General features: G+C 36.5%; 1 protein-coding gene across 1 annotated transcript in view; it reads left to right on the top strand.

Annotated features, from left to right (window-relative positions):
• MTREX (Mtr4 exosome RNA helicase) overlaps positions 1-26,561 on the top strand; it is a 136,596-nt gene that overhangs the window by 60,754 nt on the left and 49,281 nt on the right. The window contains exons 16-18 of the mRNA XM_082836795.1: positions 3,626-3,776; positions 19,582-19,754; positions 20,353-20,421. Of these exons, the coding sequence (XP_082692921.1) occupies positions 3,626-3,776; positions 19,582-19,754; positions 20,353-20,421 (393 nt within the window). The remainder of the gene's footprint in view (positions 1-3,625; positions 3,777-19,581; positions 19,755-20,352; positions 20,422-26,561) is intronic.

Below are 26,561 nucleotides of genomic sequence, written 5' to 3'. Positions count from 1 at the left end.
AGTAGGGCAGATATTATCAGTATTGTGCACAGTTATCTTCCTATACCTTTGTAAGCCCAGATAGTTTCATGAATTAATTCTACAATCTACCATTCTAATTCATCCTATTGAGAGATTATAATATCCCAATAATAAATTTATAAGCTTTATTTCAAATTAACCTGTTCATTTTGCTTGCTTAATATTTGTGTTTTGGATTGTCTAAGATTTTTGTTTTATTTTGAAGAGCTTCTCAAAGAAGTTTGACCTACCTGATTGCTTTCCTTCTCCTTCTCCATGTATTGATAGTAAGGAATTACTAAGCATATCCATAGAGAACACTATCAATAAGATAGGAAGCTTAACATGAATTAAAATATAAAATTAACTGCCAGCTGATTAGCTACTTAAAATAATCTTCAAAACATGTTAAGACATACATAGGTCAATATCTCTGAAATATACTGTGTTCAACTTCTAAGACTTAGGAACTGCATGGAGAATTTGAGATATGGTTGTAGGAAGCCTGTAAGCTGAAGCAAAAATAGGTAAAGTTCTTTTTTCTTTTTTTTCTTTTAAATGTTTTTATATGAGTAAAGACAAAGCTTATCTGTACATATTCATAGTGATCATATGGTGTCTTATTTTCAGTTTTAAAGATTAACACTTGGAAACCCATCTTTAAGTGTCCATATAACTTTAGTTCTTTCTTTTAGGGAAATGGTCAAGACTGAAAATTTGTGTTAGTCTTTAAATTTTGTCGCATGTAATAAACACTATTTTTCTTACCTCGTACTCTGTGTATGGAAATAATCGAGTCAGGAGGTAATATTTTAATGGCAGCATCTGGTTCCTTTAGTACAGATTTTTTCATTCCATTTACTTGACATCTCTAGATTTGTTACCCTGTAAGTGTAAATTTCTATTGTCTTTCATTTCATTTAATAAAAGGGTTTTTAAATTTTATTGTGCAAAGAACATTTAAGATGAGATCTACCCTCTTAATAAATTATTATGTGTAAAATATATTGTTGACTGTTGTATAGCAAATCTCTATTTATCTCACTTGACTGAAACTTGATACCCTTTAATTAGTAACTTTCCAATTACTCCTCCTCTCAGTCTCTGACAACTACCATTCTACTCTTTAAATCCATGAATTTGACTATTTTAGATACCTCATATAAGAGGAATTATGCAGGATTTGTCTTTCTGTGACTGGCTTGTTTCATTTAGCATAATATCCTCAAAGTTCATCCATGTTACATATTGCAGAATTTTCTTCTTTAAGAGTAAATAGTATTCTGTGTAGTTACAGTCCTCCCTTGGTATTCTCAGGGGATTGGTTCCAAAACCCCCATGTATACTAAAACACCAAAATGAGAGGATGCTCATGTCTCTTACATAAACAGCAGAGTACTTGCTTATAACCTATGCACATCTTTCGTATACTTCAAATCATCTCTAGATTACTTATAGTATGGAATACAATGTAAACGCTATTTAAATAGCCATAAATACAGTGTATATAGTTGCCTGTGCTGCATGACACATTCAAGTTTTGCTTTTTGGAACTTTCTGCAATTTTTTTTCCCAAGGATTTTGCGAGCCACAGTTCATTGAATCCTCAGATAGGGAACCCGAAGACACTGGGGAACGGCTGTATAGCCATATTTTTTAGCATCAAATTGGGATACTGTAATACTGAAAGAAGAGACTATTAATAATTATATCAATATATCAGGTATAAGTTGGGGTTGTCCTGGGGTCACTTGGATACAATGTTAAAATGCTATGTTGAGTTTAAGGTAATGGAGAATTCAGATAGGTGTATTCTACAGCAGTTTGAATATAGAAGCAGAGCTTGAGGTTGGAAATAAACATTTGCAATATTGAAGCCCCACATTTCTTAAAGGAGGTAATAGTAGAAAAGAAAAATAATAGAATAGTAAAAAGTTGGTCTGTTTGCAAAATTATGAAGTAGCTGAAGTTGTCTTTCATTCCTCTCTTCCCCAAGAATGTGATTTTCATACTAACTCCACATATCCCTTTGGCCCTATTTTCAAGGAAAGTGGATAAAAAATAAGGTTTTAGGGACTTACTAACTAACCCCCTAGGGTAAATGGCTCTTGATTTTTCAGGAGTTAAGGAATACCACCATTTGAGACTGTTGAAAGTTCTGCTCCTTCTCCTCATAAAATCATATATTCATACATTTATAATTCTGAATGCAATAAGACTGGCTTATGAACCTCAATTTAAAAGCCTCTGAATACCCTAACAGTGTTTGTGTAGTTTGCTATGTCATTTAAAGATTTGCATGTTTTGTGACACTTCTAAATATTTCAGCATGTATCTCCCAAGAATTTGGTCATTCTCATTTGGGCACTACTTAACAATTTTCAATCTTAGGAAGTATTTGCATTTAGAAAAAAGTATTCCTGGGCTTCCCTGGTGGTGCAGTGGTTAAGAATCCGCCTGCCAGTGCAGGGTACACAGGTTTGAACCCTGTTCCGGGAAGATCCCACATGCTTTGGCGCAACTAAGCCCGTGCGCCACAACTACTGAGCCTGCGCTCTAGAGCCCGCGAGCCACAACTGCTGAAGCCCGTGCGCCTGCAACCCATGCTCCTCAACAAGAGAAGTCACCGCAATGAGAAGCCTGCTCACCACAAGGAAGAGTAGCCCCCGATCCCCGCAACTAGAGAAAGCCCGCAAGCAGCAAGGAAGACCCAACGCAGCCAAAAAATATATATTTTAAAAAAAAAAAGGAAGGAAGGAGGGAGGGAGAGAGAAGAAAAGAAAAGAGAAAGTATTCCTGAAGAAACTGAAGAAACACTGTAAGAAAAGTTTAGATCTCAAGGAAGTATTTTGGACATAAACCTTGTTGCAAATTAAGGTCACACTATTGTAACTAGCCCTTCTTTGGTAACAGCCACAATTAGGAGGAGAAAGAGGAATTACCAAAGTGTTGACAAAGACTGGTCTGTAAATTTTGGGGAAACATTTAGGCAGTTTTATGTCATTTCAGGAAGCTGAGAGTTTCAAAATAACTAATTTTTTCTGAATGTCATTTTGAAATAAATTTAGTGTGCTCTATTAGCATAGGCCAGGTTATACTGCAGTAACAAACCTAAATCCAGTAACTTAAAGGTTTGTTTCTCTTTACTTGTTCATTGCACGTTTACAAAAGAGACTATGCTTATTATTGTTTAGGGATTCAAGCTGATAGAGAAACCACCATCTTGAACATTAGCAGTCACTGTGCCAGCAGGGAAAATGTAGCTTTTCACACCAGCAGTTAAATATTTGACCAGGGAGTGATAACATCACTGAAACTTATTTGCCCTCCCCACTGAGGGCAAAATGTGTAATCCTGTCAAGTACCTAGAAGGCAGAGAGCTAAACATACTTGGCCAACAGTATTTTAACTGCTACTGTCCTAGTTGGTGTTTTTTTTCCCTCCTTCACTTTCCCAAAGATCAACTGTTTTATCACTTTGTATTGGTCATTTAAAGGAAAGAACTTAATACATTTCTGTAGTATTCCTTAGCGAAGACTAAACTGTTAAGCAGTTCAGGAGGTTAAAAATATTGTTATGAATTTATTTTTAAAATCTATAACACTGACATGTTTTTTTCTCTCAGGGCTCAGCTGATCCACTAAATAGTGCTTTCCATTTGACCTACAACATGGTCTTGAACTTACTACGAGTAGAAGAAATAAATCCTGAGTACATGTTGGAAAAATCCTTCTACCAGTTTCAGCATTATAGAGCAATTCCAGGAGTAGTAGAGAGTAAGTATAAAATTACCATAGCAGCCTCATTTAGCTAGGGTAGACCAAATAGCAAAATTACGGTGTCATTGACTGCTTTAGCCATTGGTTTTTTTCTGGTAAGCCAAATCATTGTAACCAACTAGAACATTTTAAAATAAAAGAAAACACTATCAGGACATAATTCTATGGTTAATTCAAATTTAATATAATTTATTGTTATAGACATATCACATGATAATTCATATTCATGAATAATGATATTCAAAATTAATATAATGCTTTCTAAAGTCAAAGAAGTAAGTGTTCTATTGTAACTGTGTTCAAGTAGAATTGTGTGTTGATCCTTATTCTAGAAGATCGTGGCTGATTATCATATAGAACTGATTAAAATCTAAAACAGAAGCAAAGATTTAAAATTCTGGTTTGGGTAAATCTTATAAAAACAATGCATAGTTGTAAAGAAAAAAAAACCCAAATTTTGCAAAAGATACAAAGGAAATTTAAGACCATTTGTAATCTCACACAGACAGCCACACAACCACTGCTAACACTTCATGGTTCTTCCATCATTTTTATTTTTCATACATATTTTTCATATTTTTTTCAAAGTCGGGATTAACAATGTTTTGCTAATAACAACAATGTTATTATAGTTGATATCATTTGTTAAACATTTATCATATGGCTAACCTTGTGTTAAATGCTTTACATTAACTCACTGATTCTGGCTTTTTAAAATTTAATTTCAATTATTCTTTGAAAGTATGGTTTTTAATAACTGCATAATATTTTCATTTTATGAATGTACTATGATTTATTTAACAATAAAGGCAAATTTGAGATATCTTTCTATCGTGGATAGGATACTACCACTCAATTTTATGCACCTGAAAGTAAATGAAGTGTAATAATATACCTTAAAAAAATGAAAAGGCTTGGAACATCCAAGTAAGTTAAATTCTCATTTTTTTTACCCTTACCTGGATGACATCATAATTATTTCCTCTTAATTTCTTTGGTCTTAATTAAGAGAGCTTCTTCATTACAAAATATAGAGCTAGAAGAAGCTTTGGCATCATTTTACAGGTGTAAAAAAATAAGGCATAAGAGAAGTTAAGTCTGTATACAAGGTTACACATTTGATTGATGGCAGGTTTGACTTGGACTCCAGTTCCTAACTAACCCATGCTGTTTTTATTAAAGTGTGGGTCATCCCTTTTTAATATGACAAGAATAGATGTAGTAACTTCTCTGGCTGAAAAAAAGACAACAATGAAAAAAATTCTTGGGCTTCAGTGGCTCAGTGTTTGAGAGTCCGCCTGCCGATGCAGGGGACTCGGGTTCGTGTCCCGGTCTGGGAAGATCCCACATGCCACGGAGCGGCTGGGCCTGTGAGCCATGGCCACTGAGCCTGCGCGTCCGGAGCCTGTGCTCCGCAACAGGAGAGGCCACAACAGTGAGAGGCCCGCATACGGCAAAAAAAAAAAAAAAAAAAATTCTTGAGCTGGCTGATATTAAGACTTACCTTTGGGCTTCCCTGGTGGCACAGTGGATAACAATCTGCCTGCCAATGCAGGGGACACAGGTTCGATACCTGGTCCGGGAAGATCCCACATGCTGTGGAGCAACTAAGCCCGTGCACCACAACTACTGAGCCTGCACTCTAGAGCCCATGAGCCACAACTACTGAAGCCCGCGTGCCTTGAGCCCATGCTTCGCAACAAGAGAAGCCACCACGATGAGAAGCCCGTGCACCGCAACAAACAGTAGCCCCCGCTCACCGCAACTGGAGAAAGCCCGTGCACAGCAACAAAGACCCAACACAGCCTTAGATAGATAGATAGATAGATAGGTAGATAGATAGGTAGGTAAATTTATATATAAAAAAAATGTCAGATTTTTGATTTTTTTTTTTTTTTTTTTTGTGGTACACGGGGCTTTCCCTGTTGTGGCCTCTCCCGTTGCGGAGGAGCACAGGCTCCGGACGTGCAGGCTCAGCGGCCATGGCTCACGGGCCCAGCTGCTCCGCGGCATGTGGGATCTTCCCAGACCGGGGCACAAACCCATGTCCCCTGCATCAGCAGGCAGACTCTCAACCACTGCGCCACCAGGGAAGCCCATGAGTCAGATTTTTTTAAAATATTACTTTTTAAAACATTGAAGTATAGTTGATTTACAATATTGTGTTGGTTTCAGGTGTATGGCAAAGTGATTTGGTTATACACATATATATGTATATATCTATGTTCCTTTTTTAAAATTCTTTTCCATTATAGTTTATTATAAAATATTAAATCTAGTTCTCTATGCTGTACAGTAAAACCCTGTTTATCTAATTTATATATGGTAGTGTGCCTTTGTTAATCCCATACTCCCAATTTATCCCTCCCCCACCCTTACCCTTTGGTAAAGTAAGTTACTTTTTAAACTTCACTTTCTATTATTCTTTTGTAATTCCATAGAAAATATCCCAGATACAGCAGGGGATAGAGGGAGAATTCTCCAAGTATTTTCCCATTTATTTAAAGCCCTTAGGACTTTTAGCTGGGCTCAGATTTTTCAATATGACTTTGAACAAGACTGCTACCCACACTGTGAGCTTAAACATTGCCACCAGGACTTCCCTGGTAGTCCAGTGGTTAAGACTTCACCTTCCAGGGTAGGAGGTGCGGGTTCACTCCCTGGTCAGGGAGCTAAGATCCCATATGCTAAGATCCCACATGCCTCAGGTTCAAAAACTCCAAAACATAAAACAGAAGCAGTATTGTAACAAATTCAATAAAGACCTTAAAAATGGTTCACATAAAAAAAAAAATCTTAAAAAAAAAAAATTGGGGGCTTCCCTGGTGGCGCAGTGGTTGAGAGTCCGCCTGCCGATGCAGGGGACGCGGGTTCGTGCGCCGGTCCGGGAGGATCCCACATGCCACGGAGCGGCTGGGCCCGTGAGCCATGGCCGCTGAGCCTGCGCATCTGGAGCCCGTGCTCCGCAACGGGAGAGGCAAGCCCCAACTGTTGTTGCTGTTGTTTTCAGTGTGGTTCTAACTGATTTATGTTTTAAAAGGATTGTTAACATAACCTCCTACCCACTGTGTTGCTACCACATACTTGAATCTTCTTGCAATTGAATTATCCTTGCCTTTCCCTTAGCTCTCTTTTTAAAGGGTGAGACCTGTTTTGCTAATATTTTGGAACCAACAAATAGACTAAATATCAAAAGTATATTTAGTGGAAGAAGTAGGAATTTAAGTGATGAAAGTGATAATTGTGGGGTAGTTGCAACACCTTTAGTAGTTTGCAGGGCTGAGCTGTGTGACCAAAGAGCACGTAGTGTAAGAGGAGATGGGTAGAGGTGATAGGGGCTATCCTCTGTGCTTTTAAATTGCAGAATACATCTTGAATGAAATTTATTTCCATTTCACTTATTACTTGGAAGAGTATGATTCCTTTTGCTATCGATACATAGAATCTTTTCAAGAGACCTGGTGTTATTTTTACCACCTTAAGTATACCAAAATTAAAATGTAGACTGTTATCTTTGGAAGTACAGAATTAATCTTTATTTTACAAATACACTGCTTTAATTTTTACAACAAACTTAAATGGCTGTCATACATGAGACGTTTTTCATTTTGATTTACTGAATCCACAGTAGATTTTCCAGTGAGTCATAGAGTAAAAATTCTTGGGGCTTCCCTGGTGGCACAGTGGTTAAGAATCCGCCTTCCAGTGCAGGGGACGCGGGTTCAAGCCCCGGTCCGGAAATATCCCACATGCCGTGGAGCACCTAAGCCCATGTGCCACAACTCTGAGCCCATGTGCCACAACTACTGAAGCCCGTGCACCTAGAGCCCATGCTCTGCAACAAGAAGCCTGCACACTATAACAAAGCGTAGTTCCCGTTCGCCGTAACTAGAGAAAGCCCACACACAGAAATGAAAACCCAACACAGCCAAAAATAAATAAATAAATTTACAAAAGCAAACAGTATTTCCCTCATGGGGTTGTGAGAATCAACAACAACAACAACAAAAAAAGTTTTTTAAAAAAATACAAAACAAACAGTAAAAATTCTAGGATTTCTGGCTTCCCTGGTGGTGCAGTGGTTAAGAATCTGCCTGCCAACGCAGGGGCACGGGTTCGAGCCCTGGTCTGGGAAGATCCCACATGCCGCAGAGCAACTAAGCCCGTGTGGAGCAACTAAGCCTGTGTGCGACAACTACTGAGCCTGTGCTCTAGAGCCCATGCACCACAACAAGAGAAGCCACCTCAGTAAGAAGCCCACACACCTCAATGAAGAGCAGCCCCCGCTTGTCACAACTAATGAAACCCCATGCACAGCAACGAAGACCCAACGCATCCAAAAATTAATTAATTATTTATTTATTTTAATTCTAGGATTTCACTCTTCCTTTACTGGAAAGAAAAATGGAAAGAGAAATGCAGTTTTAATTTTAATCCTTTTGTTTAGTTTCATTAATAGATAATGCCATGGTTAATAGCAGGAGCTGTGGAGTTAGACATGGGTTTGAATACAGACTGCTTCAGCCTTAGTTTGCTCTTTTATGCAATTGGAATAATATCTAGTTCATCCAAATCATGAAAATTAAATGAGATCATTTATGTTAAATTCTCAGTAAGTGCTTGTTTTAATTAATGATAGTAATGCCATACATCAGTAAAGCCATTTAAACTTTAACCTTTAGTAAAATTTGCTCAGTACTGGGAGTAGCAGTCCATTTCCCCATCACTCACAGGTCTGTATCTATTGCACGTTTTATATGATACAAATATAATTTTGGAACCCCATCGCCCCTCTCCCTCAAAAGGGGGAAGTTGATTGCAGACTGTCCTAAGAGTTTATGGGCATATATCACATGCTGTTTCCTAAGATACTGAGGCTTTCTTATGGCGGTACACTGCAGGAAAACCAGCTTATTATACTGAGGTTCCTCTACTTTTTGATTGGTGTGCAAGATATACTTTCCTTAATTTGGGAAAAAGTGGGCTGCACCTAAACTAACTTCCTGGAGTGGTATATATCTGTATTTAGAGTCCTAGATATAAAACACATGTGATTTCTTACTAGATACAAAACACATGTGATTTCTTAAACTGTCTCTCAAACTTTTGATTCATTAGTTAAGTTGCCTGAGAACAGAAATGATTTGGAGTGGAGGATGGGGGCAGTATTTAAGCATCAGGCAGAATCTTTGTGTATCATCTCTCCATAAACAACTCCTGTCAGTGCTTATTTAGTATTCCACTGATACCTGCAGTGTTACTTTGTAACTTTTGGTAAGGCAGCAAGATTAGCATTTCAGTGTATATTTTTCCTTTTCATATAACCTCTTATTGACTTTAGTCTGCCACATTTTTTAAATCATATCTTCTTCTGATAATGTTTACTCTTATAACGTGTTAAGAATAGCCTTCTGTTCTCAAATGAAAGGAATACAGTTCATGTAAATAGTAATGCAGTTCATTTAAAAATAACCAGGATAATGCAATATGCCTAAGAGAGTATAAAAGACCAGAAGTTAGAGGTAAAAACAAAAAGCAAAGAAAAGATAAAAAATTCCAAAGAACATATCTCAATACTTCAGCAGACTTTTCGGCAGGTCTGACTCTGGTGTCACTAAAAATAAGCAATTAATACAAATAAATAGGCTTAGAGGAGGAGGACATGGTCTGCAAACTCTGGGTCTCCTCACACATCCCTGATAACATTTCAGTCTCTTCCTATAGCTAATTTTTCATCCAACTTTTTAAATGTCTAAATGTGTCTTACTTAAAATGTGGTGCCCAGAGGTAAATAGTATTTTCTGTGGGAGGTCTGACCAGGGACAAGTACAATGGAAGTATTGTTATTGCTCTTGTTGACTTTTCTAAGAAAGAGAGAAGTCAAGTGCAAGGAGAGCTGTAGAGAGGAGTGTCACAGTTGGTGCCAGATGTTGACCCAGTAGATTGCATGCTAAAAGTTCTTCGCACAAATTGACCTAAGCCCCCTTTCTACAAATGCAAGTGCAGGAACTTAATAATAGTATATGTTACAGAGATACATATATCCTGTTTTTTAAACATATGGTTAAAAAATTATGGATTTAGGTTTTTTACCAAAATTATTTATGAAATTATAGTCTTCATCAACAGATGGAAATTTATATGTATGTATTTACTTTGGAAAGATTCCTGAGCATCTGGAGATGAAATGAGATGGTTTGTTCATTGTTAAGGATGAGGGAAATCCTGGAACTGGACCTTAGGGTTCTAATGTTTGGTCCTGCTCCCATGTGGCATGTGATTTGGGTCAGGTCTCCTAATTGTGATTCGAGTCCCAGAAGAATAATACAGATATTATAGCAACTATTTTGAATACTTAAAAGCATTAGGAGGCTCAGATTAAATAATTTTAAAAACTGCTTTTTCTCCTATAAAGTTCTCACCACATGTGAGCTGCCCTTGCCGTCATACACCCTCAGTTAGCTCTGTCTCTTAGGGTTTCAGCTTGAGTCCAGATGTTCTGTGGAGCTAATTCTTGCTCATTCTGCCCTGCAACCCTCCTCTATTATGATAAAAACAAAAAAGCTACCAGCCACCATGTAGTTATTCTCTATCTCTTTACAGATGGGAAATGCTGTTAAGTTGACTTTTTTTTTTCTCTTGGGGTGCTTTCTGAATGCATATTGTTTGTTCTATTCTGGTACACCCCTCATACCCCAAGATTATTCTTTCATACCTCAGTTCTATAAATCTGAACACAAGAAATCCTCAATGATGGGAAGAAGAGTCAAGAGTTGCCTGGAAGGCATATTCTTTTCCAAAAATAAGTCATTGTCTAGGACTAACAGTGAAATGAAGCAGGACGAAGTCCTCCTATCATTGGAAGTGGTTGTACCTTCTGCAGGAAAGGACTCATGGATAAACTCCGCGTTGAAGCCCTGGGGGCCAGGCTATACTGGATACTAAGGATATAAGGGTGTCCAGGCGAGGGTTGGCTCACAGAAGCTCATAGAAGCTCATAGAAAAACTTGAGGGGCACAGAGGTAAGCTGAGGCTGGCAAGGCTGGTAAGGGTTCTTGAAACTGAGTCTGCAGGAAGGAAGTCCCTTGAGGCAGAGTTCTCTAGTGATCAGCTCACAGGAGCAGGATGCAGGGTTACAGTGTGCCAGTGGAAATTAGGAGCTGCCTATGACGCAGGTGGGTACTCTTCAGAGGGAAGGAAGAGAAGTGACTTCTAAATACTTTCTTTAAATTATTTTTTCTTTTTTTACTTTTAAAATGGGATGCCTCCTAAGTGAATTTTTAAGTTGGTGTCATCTACTTAGGATAGATGCAGAAAGGAAAAGACCTGGGAAATTGGAGAGAGAAACAAACTTTTAATAGTTTTTTGTTTGTTTGTTTTTAGTCAGAAGATCTAACTTGGTGACGACATCTTTCCCTTCTGTCTCCATGCAGTAGATTGGATTTGTTGTTGTGTATAAGGATGACTGTGTGGGGTGGGAATTCAGCCAGAAGTTGGACATGCGTGGGGTATTAAGGAGGGTTCAGAAATCAAAAACTTTGCTTATTCCCATGCCTGATATCATAGTCCTAGGCTATCACATTTACCTTTTTCCATCTTTCCAAAAAAATAAATTAACAACCTAAATGCCTAAAAGAGTGCAAAAGACCAGAAGTTAGCGGGAGCAGTCTGTGAGAAGGTTGAAGATGATAATTTTAAAATAATAATAATAATACAGTAATATCCTTCCTCAGTGTTTACAGTGTGCTATACTGTTAGCTAAGTACTTTCCATATGTTCTGTCAGCCTCTGATTATAGCCTTGTGGGGTATGGCTACTATTGTTATCCTCATTTTGTGAGTAAAGAAACTGAAGCACACAGGTTAAATACAGGAGTTTGGTCAATGGAATAGAATTGAGAGTCCAGAAATAAACCCATATATCTGTGGTGCTGCTGTGATAGTTGATAGCCACATGCAAAAAAAGTGAATTTGGACCCTTACCTCACACCATATACACAGATTAACTGAAAATGGATGAAAGTCCTAAATAAACAGCTGAAACCATAAAACTCTGAAGAAAACATAGCTAAAAATCTACATAACCTTAGATTTGGCAGTGGTTTCTTACATAAGATACCAAAAGTACAAGCAACAAAAGAAAAAATAAATAAATTGGATTTTATCTAAACTTTAAAACTTTTGCACTTCAATATATACCAACAATAAAGTGAAAAGAAAACCCACAGAGTGGGAGAAAATATTTGTAAATCATGTAACTGATAAGGGTCTAGTATCCAGAATATATAAAGACCACTTAAAACTCAGCAACAAAAAAACCAAACAATATAATTTCTTTTACTAAACATCTTTATTGGAGTATAATTGCTTTACAATGGTGTGTTAGTTTCTCCTTTATAAAAAAAGTGAATCAGCTATACATATACATATGTCCCCATATCTACTCCCTCTTGCGTCTCCCTCCCACCCTCCCCATCCCATCCCTCTAGGTGGTCACAGGGCATCAAGCTGATCTCCCTGTGCTGTGTGGCTGCTTCCCACTATCTATTTTACATTTGGTAGTGTATGTATGTTCATGCCACTCTCTCACTTCATCCCAGCTTACCCTTCCCCCACCCCGTGTCCTCAAGTCCATTCTCTAGGTCTGCATCTTTATTCCTGTCCTGCCCCTAGGTTCTTCAGAACCTTTTTTTTTCCCCCCCATATATATGTGTTATCATACGGTATTTGTTTTTCTCTTTCTGACTTCACTCTGTATGACAGACTCTAGGTCCATCCACCTCACTACAAATAACTCAATTACATTTCTTTTTATGGCTGAGTAATATTCCATTGTATATATGTGCCACCTCTTTATCCATTCATCTGTCAGTGGACACTTAGGTTGCTTCCATGTCCTGGCTGTTGTAAATACAGCTGCAGTGAAAATTGTGGTACATGACTTGTTTTGAATTATGGTTTTCTCAGGGTATATGCCCAGTAGTGGGATTGCTGGATCGTATGGTAGTTCTATTTTTAGTTTTTTAAGGAACCTCCATACTGTTCTCCATAGTGTCTGTATCAATTGACATTCCCACCAACAGTGCAAGAGTGTTCCCTTTTCTCCACACCCTCTCCAGCATTTATTGTTTGTAGATTTTTTGATGATGCCTATTCTGACCGGTGTGAGGTAATACCTCACTGTAGTTTTGATTTGCATTTCTCTAATGATTAGTGGTGTTGAGTGTCTTTTCATATGTTTGTTGGCAATCTGTATATCTTCTTTGGAGAAATGTCGATTTAGGTCTTCTGGCCACTTTTGGATTGGGTTGTTTGTTTTTTTGATATTGAGCTGCATGAGCTGCTTGTAAATTTTGGAGATTAATCCTTTGTCAATTGCTTCCTTTGCAAATATTTTCTCCCATTCTGAGGGTTGTCTTTTCATCTCGTTTATGTATTCCTTTGCTGTTCAAAAGCTTTTAACCTTCATTAAGTTCCATTTGTTTATTTTTGTTTTTATTTCCATTTCTCTAGGAGGTGGGTCAAAAAGGATCTTGCTGTGATTTATGTCATAGAGTGTTCGGCCTATGTTTTCCTCTGAGAGTTTTATAGTTTCTGGCCTTACATTTAGGTCTTTAATCCATTTTGACTTTTACTTTTGTGTGTGGTGTTAGGGAGTGTTCTGATTTCATTCTTCTACATGAAGCTGTCCAGTTTTCCCAGCACCACTTATTGAAGAGGCTGTCTTTTCTCCATTGTATACTGTTGCCTCCTTTATCAGAGATAAGGTGACCATATGTGTGTGTTTATCTCTGGGCTTTCTATCCTGTTCCATTGATCTATATTTCTGTTTTTGTGTCAGTACCATACTGTCTTGATTACTGTAGCTTTGTAGTATAGTCCGAAGTCTGGGAGCCTGATTCATCCAGTTCCATTTTTCTTTCTCAAGATTGCTTTGGCTATTCGGAGTCTTCCGTGTTTCCATACAAATTGTGAAATTTTTTGTTCTAGTTCTGTGAAAACTGCCATTGGTAGTTTGATAGGGATTGCATTGAATCTGTAGATTGCTTTGGGTAGTAGAGTCATTTTCACAATGTTGATTCTTCCAATACAAGAACATGGTATATCTCTTATCTGTTTGTTTCATCTTTATTTTCTTTCATCAGTGTTTTATAGTTTTCTGCATACAGGTCTGTTGTCGCTTTAGGTAGGTTTATTCCTAGGTATTTTATTCTGTTTGTTGCAGTGGTAAATGGGAGTGTTTCCTTAATTTCTCTTTCAGGTTTCATCCTTAGTGAATAGGAATGCAAGAGATTTCTGTGCATTAATTTTGTATCCTACTACTTTACCAAATTCATTGATTAGCTCTAGTAGTTTTCTGGTAGCATCTTTAGGATTCTCTATGTATTATGTCATGTGACCTGCAAACAGTGACAGCTTTACTTCTTCTTTTCCGATTTGGATTCCTTTTATTTCTTTTTCATCTCTGATTGCTGTGGCTAAAACTTCCATAACTATGTTGAATAATAGTGGTGAGTTTGGACATCTTGTCTTGTTCCTGATCTTAAAGGAAATGGTTTCAGCTTTTCACCATTGAGAACGATGTTGGCTGTGGGTTTATCATATATGACCTTTATTATGTTGAGGTAAGTTCCCTCTGTGCCTACTTTCTGGAGGGTTTTTATCATAAATGGGTGTTGAATTTTGTCAAAAGCTTTTTCTGCATCTATTGAGATGATCATATGGTTTATCACACTGATTGATTTGCGTATATTGAAGAATCCTTGCATTCCTGGGATAAACCCCACTTGATCATGGTGTATGATCCTTTTAATGTGCTGTTGGATTCTGTTTGCTAGTATTTTGTTGAGGAGTTTTGGCATCTATATTCATCAGTGATACTGGCCTCTAGTTTTCTTTCTTTGTGACATCTTTTTCTGGTTTTGGTATCAGGGTGGTGGTGGCCTTGTAAAAAGAGTTTGGAAGTGTTCCTCCCTCTGCTATATTTTGGAAGAGTTTGAGAAGGGAGGTGTTAGCTCTTCTCTAAATGTTTGTTAGAATTTGGCTGTGAAGCCATCTGGTGCTGTGCTTTTGTTTGTTGGAAGATTTTTAATCACAGTCTCAGTTTCAGTGCTTGTCTGTTGGTCTGTTTGTATTTTCTATTTCTTCCTGGTTCGGTCTCGGAAGGTTGTACTTTTCTATGAATTTGTCCATTTCTTCCAGGTTTTCCATTTTATTGGCATAGAGTTGCTTGTAGTAATCTCTCACAATCCTTTGTATTTCTGCAGTGTCGATTGTTACTTCTTCATTTCTCATTCTACTGATTTGAGTCTTCTCCCTTTTTTTCTTCATGAGTCTGGCTAATGGTTTATCCATTTTGTTTATCTTCTCAAAGAACCAGCTTTTAATTTTATTGATCTTTGATGTCATTTTCTTCATTTCTTTTTCATTTATTTCTGATCTGGTCTTTATTTCTTTCCTTCTGCTAACTTTGGTTTTTTTTTTTTGTTGTTCTTCTTTCTCTCATTGCTTTAGGTGTAAGGTTTGGTTGTTTATCTGAGATGTTTCTTGTTTCTTGAGGTAGGATTGTAGTGCTTGCTATAAACCTCCCTCGTAGAACTGCTTTTGCTGCATCCCATAGGTTTTGGGTCATCGTGTTTTAATTGTCATTTGTTTCTAGGTATTTTTTTGATTTCCAATTTGATTTCTTTAGTGATCTCTTGGTTATTTAGTAGTGTATTGTTTGGCCTCCATATGTTTGTTTTTTTGCAGATTTTTTCCTGTAATTGATATCTCGTTCCATAGCATCGTGGTCAGAAAAGATAACTTGAAACGATTTCAGTTTTCTTAAATTTACCAAGACTTGATTTGTGACACAGGATATGATCTATCCTGGAGAATGTTCCAGGAGCACTTGAGAAGAAAGTGTATTCTGTTGTTTTTGGATGGAAGGTCCTATAAATATCAATTAAGTCCATCTTGTTTAATGTATCATTTAAAGCTTGTGTTTCTTTATTAATTTTCATTTTGGATGATCTGTCCATTGGTGAAAGTGGGGTGTTAAAGTTCCCTACTATGATTGTGTTACTGTCGGTTTCCCCTTTTATGGTTGTTAGCATTTGCCTTATGTATTGAGGTGCTCCTATGTTGGTTGCATAAATATTTACAATTATGTGTTCTTGGATTGATCCCTTGCTCATTATGTAGTGTCCTTCTTTGTCTCTTGTAACATTCTTTATTTTAAAGTCTATTTTATCTGATATGAGTATTGCTACTCTGGCTTTCTTTTGATTTCCATTTGCATGGAATATCATTCTCCATCCCCTCACTTTCAGTCTGTATGTGTCTCTAGGTCAGAAGTGGGTCTCTTGTAGACAGCATATGTACAGGTCTTGTTTTTGTATCCATTCAGCCAGTCTGTGTCTTTTGGTTGGAGCATTTAATCCATTTACATTTAAGGTAGTTATCGATATGTACGTTCCTATTACCATTTTGTTAATTGTTTGGGGTTTGTTATTGTAGGTCTTTTCCTTTTCTTGTGTTTCCTGCCTAGAGAAGTTCCTTTAGCATTTGTTGTAAAGCTGGTTTGGTGGTGCTGATTTCTCTTAGCTTTTGCTTTTCTGTAAAGGTTTTAATTTCTCTGTCGAATCGGAATGAGATCCTTGCTGGGTAGGGAGTAATCTTGGTTTTAGGTTTTTCCCTTTCACCACTTTAAATATGTCCTGCCACTCCCTTCTGGCTTACAGAGTTGCTGCTGAAAGATCTGCTGTTAAACTTATGGGGATTCCCTTGTATGTTATTTGTTGTTTTTCCCTTGCTGCTTTTAATATTTTTTTTGTATTTAATTTTTGATCATTCAGTTAATATGTGTCTTGTCTTGTTTCTCCTTGGATTTATCCTGTATAGGACTCTGCACTTCTGGAGTTGACTATTTCTTTTCCCATATTAGGGAACTTTTCAAATATAATCTCTTCAAATATTTTCTCAGTCCATTTCTTTTTCTCCTCTTCTTCTGGGACCCCCTATAATTCGAATGGTGGTGCGTTTAATGTTGTCCCAGAGGTCTCTGAGACTGTCCTCAATTCTTTTCATTCTTTTTCATTTATCTGCCTGTCGTAGTTATTTCCACTCTTTTATCTTCCAGGTCACTTATCCATTCTTCTGCCTCAGTTATTCTGCTACTGATTCCTTGTAGAGAATTTTTAATTTCATTTATTGTGTTGTTTATCATTGTTTGTTTGCTCTTTAGTTCTTCTAGGTCCTTGTTCAAAATTTCCTGTATTTTCTCCATTCTCTTTCCAAGATTTTGGATTGTCTCTGCTATCATTACTCTGAATTCTTTTTCAGGTTGACGGCCTATTTCCTCTTCATTTGTTTGGTCTGGTGGGTTTTTACCTTGCTCCTTCATCTGTTGTGTGTTTCTCTGTGTTCTCATTTTGGTTAACTTACTGTGTTTGGGGTCTCCTTTTCGCAGGTTGCAGGTTCGTAGTTCCTGTTGTTTTTGGTGTCTGTCCCCAGTGGCTAAGGTTGCTTCAGTGGGTTGTGTAGGCTTCCTGGTGGAGGGGACTGGTGCCCATGTTCTGGTGGATGTGGCTGGATCTTGTCTTTCTGGTGGGCAGGACCGTGTGTGGTGGTGTGTTTTGGGGTGTCTGTGACTTTATGATTTTAGGCAGCCTCTCTGCTAATGGGTGGTGTTGTGTTCCTGTCTTGCTAGTTGTTTGGCATAGGGTGTCCAGCACTGTAGCTTGCTGTTTGTTCAGTGGAACTGGGTCTTAGTATTGAGATGGAGATCTCTGGGAGAGCTTTCGCCATTTGATATTACATGGAGCCTGGAAGTCTCTGGTGGACCAGTGTCATTAACTTGTCTCTCCCACCTCAGAGGCACAGGCCTGAAACACGGCCAGAGCACCAAGACCCTGTCAGCCACATGGCTTGTGTTACTGCAAAAATTATCCCGGTCCTCAGAACAGTCTCTCTACAGCTTTGAGTGGAATTCAAAGTTCAGTGCAATTCGTGTAAAAACAAGCAACCCAAGTTCATAGGTCACACTGGTTTCCATCCACAGTGTTCAGGGTCCATGGAACTCCTGACCTGCTAGTGTTGGAGGGTCTCTTGCAGGGGCAAGGAGTGGCTTGGCTCACCATGGGGACAAGGACAGTGACCCTAATTTTTAAATGGACAAAAGATCTGAATAGACATTTTTGCAAAGAAGATATATATAAGTACATGAAGAAGATATATAAGTACATCTTTTCATATAAGTACATGAAAAGATGGTCGACATCATTAGGGAAATGCATATCATAACCATAGCAAGATACCTCACACTCACTAGGATGGGTATTTTTTTTTTTTAGGTAATTAACAGAATGGTGTGGTTGTTGTAAAAAATAGTTTAGCACTTCCCCAGCAATTTAAATATAGAATTACTGTAAGACCCAGCAATGCCATCCACTCATGGTATATAAGCAAAAGAATTGGAAATACGTTCAAACAGAAACTGGTGCATGAATGTTCATAGCAGCATTACTCACGGTAGCCAAAAGGTAGAAATAATCCAAATGTCCATCAACTGGTAAACAAAATGGTGTACCCATATAGTGTGATATTATTCCACCATTAAAAGAAATGAAGTACTGATATATGCCACAACATGGATGAACTTTGAGAAGATTATGCTAAGTGAAGGAAGCCAAAGACAAAAGCCACACATTGTATGATTCCATATATATGGAATATCTAGAATAGGCAAATTCATGCAGACAGAAAGGTTGCCGGGGTCTGGTGGAGGAAAGAATGAGTAGTTTTTGCTTAAAGGGTATGGAGTTTTGGGGTAGTGAAAATATTCTAGAACTACATGGTAGTGATGGTTTCATATATTGTTAGTGTACTACATGTCATTAATAGTGAATTTTATGCGTGGTTTACCCAAGTAAAAATAGTGTTTGTTCACAGTGGGAAAGAGGCATAATGGAATGAGTGAGGATGGGAGGTCAGCACTAGCTGCAAGAATTGGAGCAGGGAATGGCATCAGAGATGGTTAGATTAACTAAAAGGACAGTTGCTGAAAGGGGCTAGTGTTTTGGCCACTGACTGAGTAGAGGGATAACTATGGTTGAATTTCCTGTCTTCTGTTTTAGGAGACATAGTCCCAGGTGGTGGAGGAAGCCTGATGACATTAACAAACTGGGTTTTTTGCTGAGTTAAAGCGGCATATTAGAAGATCCAAAATAGTGCTGTCCAGTAGAACTTTCTGTGGAAATATTTTCTCTGTGCTTTTCAAGTACTGAAGTCAACAGCCACATATGGCTGTTGAGCATTTGAAATGGTGCTACTGCAATTTAAGAGCTAAATGATTAATTTTATTTAATTTTAATTATTTTAAATTTAACTAGCCACATAGTGTCTACTGGGTATTATACTGGAAGGTGCTGATATGGAACATTTCTACCATAATACAAAGTTTTACAGGGCAGTGCTTGTTCAACAGTGTAGGTCTAGAATTCTCAGAAATAGTCTTCTCCCCCTATCCACAGGAGAGAATTAACTTACCAGACAAAACCACTCCGGTTCAGAATCACTTTGAGGTCACAGTGAGTTGGGGAACTGTGAGAAGAAATAGAGAAGGTGAACCTTAATGGGGAAGGGAGAAACTAGACAGCATGTCTTATGGTTGTCTCTGAATCTTTTCCTCAAAGCTTCTAACCTAAGCGGTCTGAATTTGTTCCCTACAATTGTAGTAGTAAAAAAAGATGTATCTTTGGTATAATTTACATAAGATGTATAATTTTGTGATGTTGTGTATGTGTTTTATTTACTTACAGAGGTAAAGAACTCAGAAGAACAGTATAATAAAATAGTAATACCAAATGAAGAAAGTGTAGTCATTTATTATAAGATTAGGCAGCAGCTTGCCAAATTGGGTAAAGAAATTGAAGAATATATTCACAAACCAAAATATTGCTTACCATTTCTACAACCAGGTCGTTTGGTAAAGGTATGTCATTATTTTTGTCATAAATTATTTCAATATTTAATATTTTTTGCATGAAGCTTCCAATTTTTTTTCTTATCTTGGTAAAATACAGTAGTTTTTTTAATCTATATTAATTTTATTCTTTTACCTGTTTCATGTGGCACTGATGAAGGAGGGGTCATGTGAAGGCCTTTTAATTGCTACTGATTTTCATTTGGGGGGATATAAATTGAAGTGGACAGTTTTGGAATTAACATAAAATATTTCCAGTTATGAAATGCTGTCCCAGAGTAACGCAGTTTTAAGACCTGGATGAATTCATTAGCTATAAAAGACCTCAGATGTTCTCCAAACAAATACACCATATCATTTTTAACATTTATTTGCCAACTGAGAAATTCCTGTTATTGCTGTTCTGGAATCCCTTGAAATTTGGCAGAGATTTCTTTCTGTAGGGTTAATTTCTTTTTTTTTCTTTTTTTTAAGTTTAACAATGATCTTTCAAAAAAACATTTTATCAGGAAGACTCAAAGTTTTATTAGCCTGTAATGTGGGCATGATATCTAAATTGCCTTTTGGACATAAACATTCCTTTTTACTTGCTTTACTTTCTTTTCAGGTAAAGAATGAAGGAGACGATTTTGGCTGGGGTGTAGTGGTGAATTTCTCAAAAAAATCAAATGTTAAGGTAAACTGTTGTCCTAAAAGTGGAATTGTATGTAAATTTTTAGTGAAATGTTTTTTCAGGCTCAGGAAATTGATCAGATTAGAAATACCATTACCAAAAAAAAAAAGAAAGAAAAAAAGAAATAGCATTACCTTAAGAGAAACTGTAATAAATTCTATATAAGGAATTAATTTTTTGAATAATCATAAATTTTATCCTTAAAGTGGTATGGCTATTTTCCTAACACTATCACAGATTTTAATTTCATGACAGTTTTACATTTATTCTCTGAGTTCACCAGTCCTTTTTATAAACTTACTGTTTAAATTGAATATTAAAAAAAATTAGCATTTGACACTGAAAATTGGAATTTTGATTCAGGTATATGTTAGAGACATAAAAGAAAGAACTTAGGAAAGCTGGTTAATTTTACTTACTCTCTCTACATGAAGGCAATAATAAAGTTGCTTTTGGTCATTATTAATATAAATACTTTGAAGAGATTACGTATACATAAAGTCAAGGATGATTTTGATAATTTGTTAGAAAAATGATTACCTCAAAATTAAATCAGCCTTCCCTTCTGTTATATTTTCTTTACCTGCAGTAGGCACCAACCAACAGGTGCCAATATATGACCTCAGGCAGGACATTCTGAATCTTCATGCCTGTTTTTTCTTTTCTTTAAAATGAAGGGTTTGCATGAGATGATCTCATGATTTTGTTGTCATTAACTTCTTTGTCCTGCCTATGTGTAAAGGCAATTGAGAATTAAGCTTTGGGATTGAAAGTTAGTCCTGAAATATGTAAATGAACTTTGAGATACTGAAGCCATTTGTTGTGGAGAAATAATTAAGTTCATAGGTTTGTGATAGGAGTTTTGATTAATGATCTATGATTAATCCCACTGAATAGATTATTACCATTTTCATAATTTACAGGAATGTTTTTCAAAGTATTGTCACACTCATTGTCTCATTTGATTCTAATTTAAGAAGCATTCATTGACCATAGACAGAATTCCTGTACTCACTCATTTTATGAACAGAGGGAGGCAAGCAGATAATGAAAATTTAAGGCAGATTATGAAATACTTCAGTAAAGATATAAGCAAAGTGCATTTGGAGCAGGAGGAGGAAGAAATTTTGTCTGAGCTATTAGAGATGGCACCTGAGAAGGAAGAGAATTTAAAATTTTAAATGGAACCTTGAACACTAAGTAGAATTTCATTTGATGGATATTCACTGGTGGAAGTAGTATGCAGCAGGCACAGAACATTTCAGGTGAAGGGAAAGAGTAAAATAAAAAGTATTGAGGTTAATCATGGAAAGTATTTAAAATACAGATTTTGAGTATGTTGGGTCTAGATTTAAATATTTGAAAGCAGTGGCAGGCCATTGAAGGTTAATCGGTTGGTTGATTGGTTTGCTTGGGTTTTTTTTTCCTTCCAGTTTTATTGAGATACAGTTGAAATACAGCATTATATAAATTTAAAGTGTACAATGTAATGATTTGACTTACATACATCATGAAATGATTACCACAGTACATTGAGTGAACACCCATCATCGCATATAGATACATTTTTCCTTGTGATGAGAATTCTTAGCATTTACTCTCTTAACTTTCATGTATAGCAGCACTGTTATGTTATAATTATATTATAAGATTATAATTAATGGCACTGTTGATTACATTTATCACGTTGTACGTTATATCTCTAGTATTTATTTATTTTATAACTAGAAGTTTATATCTTTTTATTACTTTCATCTAATTCCCCCTTCCCCTACCCCTGCCTCTGAAAATCACAAATCTGATCTCTGTGTTTATGAGTTTGTTTGTTTTGGGAGCATAATTGACTGACAACACTGTTAGTTCCTGTTATACAACATAATGATATATTCTGTACATTTCAAAATGTTCATAGTGATAATTCTAGTTGTCACCAGGAAAAGATATTACATAGACTATATTCCCCACACTGTACATTTCTTGCCTGTGACTCATTTATTTAGTAACTGAAAGTTTGTACCTCTTAATCTCCCTCACCTATTTCTCTCCTCCTCCCCTCCCCTTCCCTCTGGCAGCCATCTTTTCTCTGCATCAATGACTCTGTTTCTGTTTGGTTATGTTTGTTCACTCGTTTTGTTTTTCATATTCCACATTTAAGTGAAGTCATCTAGTATTTGTCATTCTCTGTCTGGCTTATTTCATTGAGCGTAATACTCTCCGGGTCCATCCATGTTGTTGGAAATGGCAAGGTTTCATTCTTTTTCATGGCTTAGTAATATTCCTGTGTGTTTGTGTGGGGGGGGAGAGAGAGACATTTTCTTTCCTCTATTGATTGCACTTGGGTTGCTTCCATATCTTGGCTATTATGAGATATACAGTAATACTGCAAGGAACATAGGCGTGCATATATCTTTTTGAATAATAGTGGTTTTGTTTTCTTCAAATAAATACTCAGGAGTGGAATTGCTGAATCATTTGGTAGTTATATTTTCACTTTTTTGAGGAACCGCCATACACTTTTCCATAGTGGCTGCACCAGTTTACATTCCCACCATCAGTGCACAGGGGTTCCCTTTTTTCCATATCCTCACCAACATTTATATTTCTTGTCATTTTGTTAATAGTCACTCTGTCAGGTGTGAGGTGAATAGCTCATTGGGGTTTTGATTTGCGTTACCCTTATGATTAGTGATGTTGCATCTTTTCGTGTACCTGATGGCCATCCTGATGACTTCTTTGGAAAAACATCTACTCAGGCCCTCTGCCATTTTTTAATCAGGTTGTTTGGTTTTTTTGATGTCGAGTTTTGTGAGTTCTTTGTATATTTTGGATATTAACCCCTTATTGGATATATCGTTTGCAGGTATCTTTTCCCATTCAGTCGGTGATCTTTTAGTTTTGTTCATAGTTTCCTTCACTGACTAAAACCTTTTCAGTTTGATTTAGTCCCATTTGTTTATTTTTGCTTTTGTTTCCCTTGCCTGAGGAGACAGATCCAAAAAAATATTACCAAGACCAGTGTCAAAGACTTTACTGCCTGTGTTTACTTCTGGAAGTTTTATGGTTTCACACATTACATTTAAGTCTTGAATCCATTTTGAATTTATTTTTGAGCATAGTGTGGGAGAGTAGTCTGGTTTGATTCTTCCATGTGTAGCTGTCCAGTTTTCCCAACACCCTTTGTTGAAGAGGCTGTCTTTTCCCCATTGTATATTCTTGCCTCCTTTGTCATAGATTAATTGCCCATATAATAGTGTGGGCCCATTTTCTGGACTGTATTCAGTTCCATTGATCTATGTGTCTTTTTTTTAATGCCAGTACCGTGCTGTTTTGATGACTGTAGCTTTGTAGTATAGTTTTGAATCAGGGGGTATAATACCTCCAGTTTTTGCTCTTCTTTCTCCAGGTTGTTTTTCTTTCTCAAGATTGTTTTGGCTCTTTGTGGTCTTTTGTGTTTCCATACATATTTTAGAATTATTTGTCCTAGTTATGTGAAAAATGCCATTGGTATTTGATAGGGATTGTTTGGAAACTATAGATTGCCATGGGGAATATGGTCATTTTAACAATATTAATTCTTCCAGTCTATGATTACAATATTCCTTTCCATCTGTTCATGTTGTCTTCAATTTCTTTCATTATTGTCATGCACTTTCCCTATAGTATAGTGTAGTTTTCTTATGGTACAGGTCTTTTACTTCCTTAGTAAGATGTAGTCCTAGGTATTTTATTCTCTTTGGTGCAGTGGTGCAATTGTGAATGGAATTGTTTTTTTGATTTCTCTTTCTTTGTTAATGTATAGAAGTGCAGCAGATTTCTGTATATTAATTTTGTATCCTGCAACTTTACTGAATTCATTGATGAGTTCTGTAGTTTTTGGTGGCATCTTTAGGATTTTCTATGTATAGTGTCATGTCATCTGCAAACAGTTAAAGTTTTACTTCTTCCTTTCCAATTAGGATTCCTTTTATTTCTTTCTCTTGTCTGATTGCTGTGGCTAGGACTTCCACTACTGTGTTGAATAGAAGTGGCAAGAGTGGACATCTTTGTTTTGTTCCAGGTCTTAGAGGAAATGCTTTCAGCTTTTTTACCATTGAGTATGATGTTAATTGTGGATTTGTCATATGTGGCCTTTATTATGTTGAGGTATGTTCCCTCTATACCTGCTTTGTTGAGAGTTTTTATTGTAAATGGGTGTTGAATTTTATCAAAAGCTTTTTCTGCATCTATTGAGAAGATCATGTGATTTTTATTCTTCAGTTTGTTAATGTGGTGTTTCATTGACTGATTTGTGGATATTGAACTGTCCTTGCATCCCTGAGATAAATCCCACTTGATCTTGGCTTTGGTCTTTTTAATGTAGTATTGAATTTGGTTGGCTAATATTTTGTTTAGGATTTTTGCATTTATGTTTTGCAGTGATATTAGCTTCTCATTTTTTTTGTGATATCTTTGGTTTTGGTATCAAGGTGGTGATGGCCTTGTAGAAGGAATTTGGAAGTGTTCCTTCCTCTACAATTTTTTGGAATAACTTGAGCAGGAGAGTTGTTAACTCTTCCCTAAATGTTTACTAGAATACACCTGAGATGCCATCTTGCACATCTTCACTTTCTTGGCAATGTTCTTTAAAGCACGAAAGTTTTAAATTTTGATATAATCCAATTTCTTGTTGTTGTTGTTACTTAGGCTTTTGATGTCATATATAAGAAACCACTGCCAACATCAAGACCATGAAGATTTACCCCTATGTTTTTTTCTAAGTTTTATAGTTTTAGTTCTTAACATTTAGGTCTTTGTTCAGTTTTGAGCTGATTTTTATATGTGACTTAAGATAAGAATCCAACTTTTTTCTTGTCCTAGGACTATTTGTTGGAAAATTCTTTTCTCATTAAATTATGCTGGCACCCGTGTCAAAACTCAGATGATCATGGACACATGATTTTATTTCTGGATTCTCAGTTCTGTTCAGTTGATCTATATCTTTATCCTTATGCCAGTACCATACTGTCTGTATTACTGTATCTTTGTAGTTAAGGTTTGAAGAAATGGATTGGTAAGACCTCCACCTTTATTCAAGATTGTGTTGTTTGCTATTCTGTGACCCTTGCAAGTCCATGTGAATTTTATTATCTGTCAGTTTCTACAAAGAAGTTAGCTGGGATTCTGATAGGGATTTCATTTAATCTTTAGATCATTTTGGAGAGAGTATTGTCAGCTTACAGCTCGAGTCTTTCGATTGTGAACATGGGAAGTTTTCCCATTTTTTAAGATCTTTTGAAATTGCTTGCAACAGTAATTTGTTTTCCAAGTATAAATTTTGTACTTCTTTTGTTAAATTTATTCCTGAATATTTTAATCTTTTGATGTTATCATAAATGGAATTGTTCTTTTGATTTCATTTTTTAATATTTCATGGCAAGTATATATTAACACAGTTGACTTTATGTATTGATCTTGCATTCTGTAACTTTGCTAACTTTATTAGTTCTAACAGTGGGTTCTTTAGGATTTTCTTGTGTGCAAATAGAGGTGGGTTTACTTCTCCCTTTCCATTCTGGGTGCATTTTATTTCCTCTTTTTGCCTAATAGGCCTAGCTAGAACCTCCAGTACAATATTGATGGAGCAGATGCCCTTGTCTTTTTCCTAATCTTGAGGTGGGGGGAATCATTCACTCTTTCACCATTAAGTATGTTTTCATAAGTGTCCTTTATTGAGTTAAGGAAGTTTCCTTCTTTTCCTAGTTTGTTGAGTGTTTTTGTCATGAGAGTTGTTTTTTGTCAGATGCTTTTTATATGCCTATTCAAATAATCATGTGGTTGTTTTTTATTCTCTTTTGTGTTTAATCTGATGAAGTATATTATATTAATTGATTTTCAAATACTAAACCAACTTTGGATTCCTGGGATGTTCGTTCTCTGTTATCCTTTTTCTGTGTTAATGGATTTGGTTTGCTAATATGTTGTTAAAGATATTTGCACCCATATTCAAAGGAGATAATGGTTTGTAGTTTTCTTTTGTAGTTTTCTTTTCTTTTGCTGTCTTTCCCTGGGTTTGGTATCAGGGTAATGCCTGCCTCACATAATGAGTTAGGAAGTGTTCCCCTCCTCTTCTATTTTTTGGAGGAGTTCTTTAAGAATTTATATTA

The sequence above is a fragment of the Leucopleurus acutus genome (genome assembly GCF_964270905.1).
Source record: "Leucopleurus acutus genome assembly, chromosome: 3".
In the NCBI taxonomy this organism is placed as follows: domain Eukaryota; kingdom Metazoa; phylum Chordata; class Mammalia; order Artiodactyla; family Delphinidae; genus Leucopleurus; species Leucopleurus acutus.
This window is presented reverse-complemented; position numbering and strand designations above follow the sequence as displayed.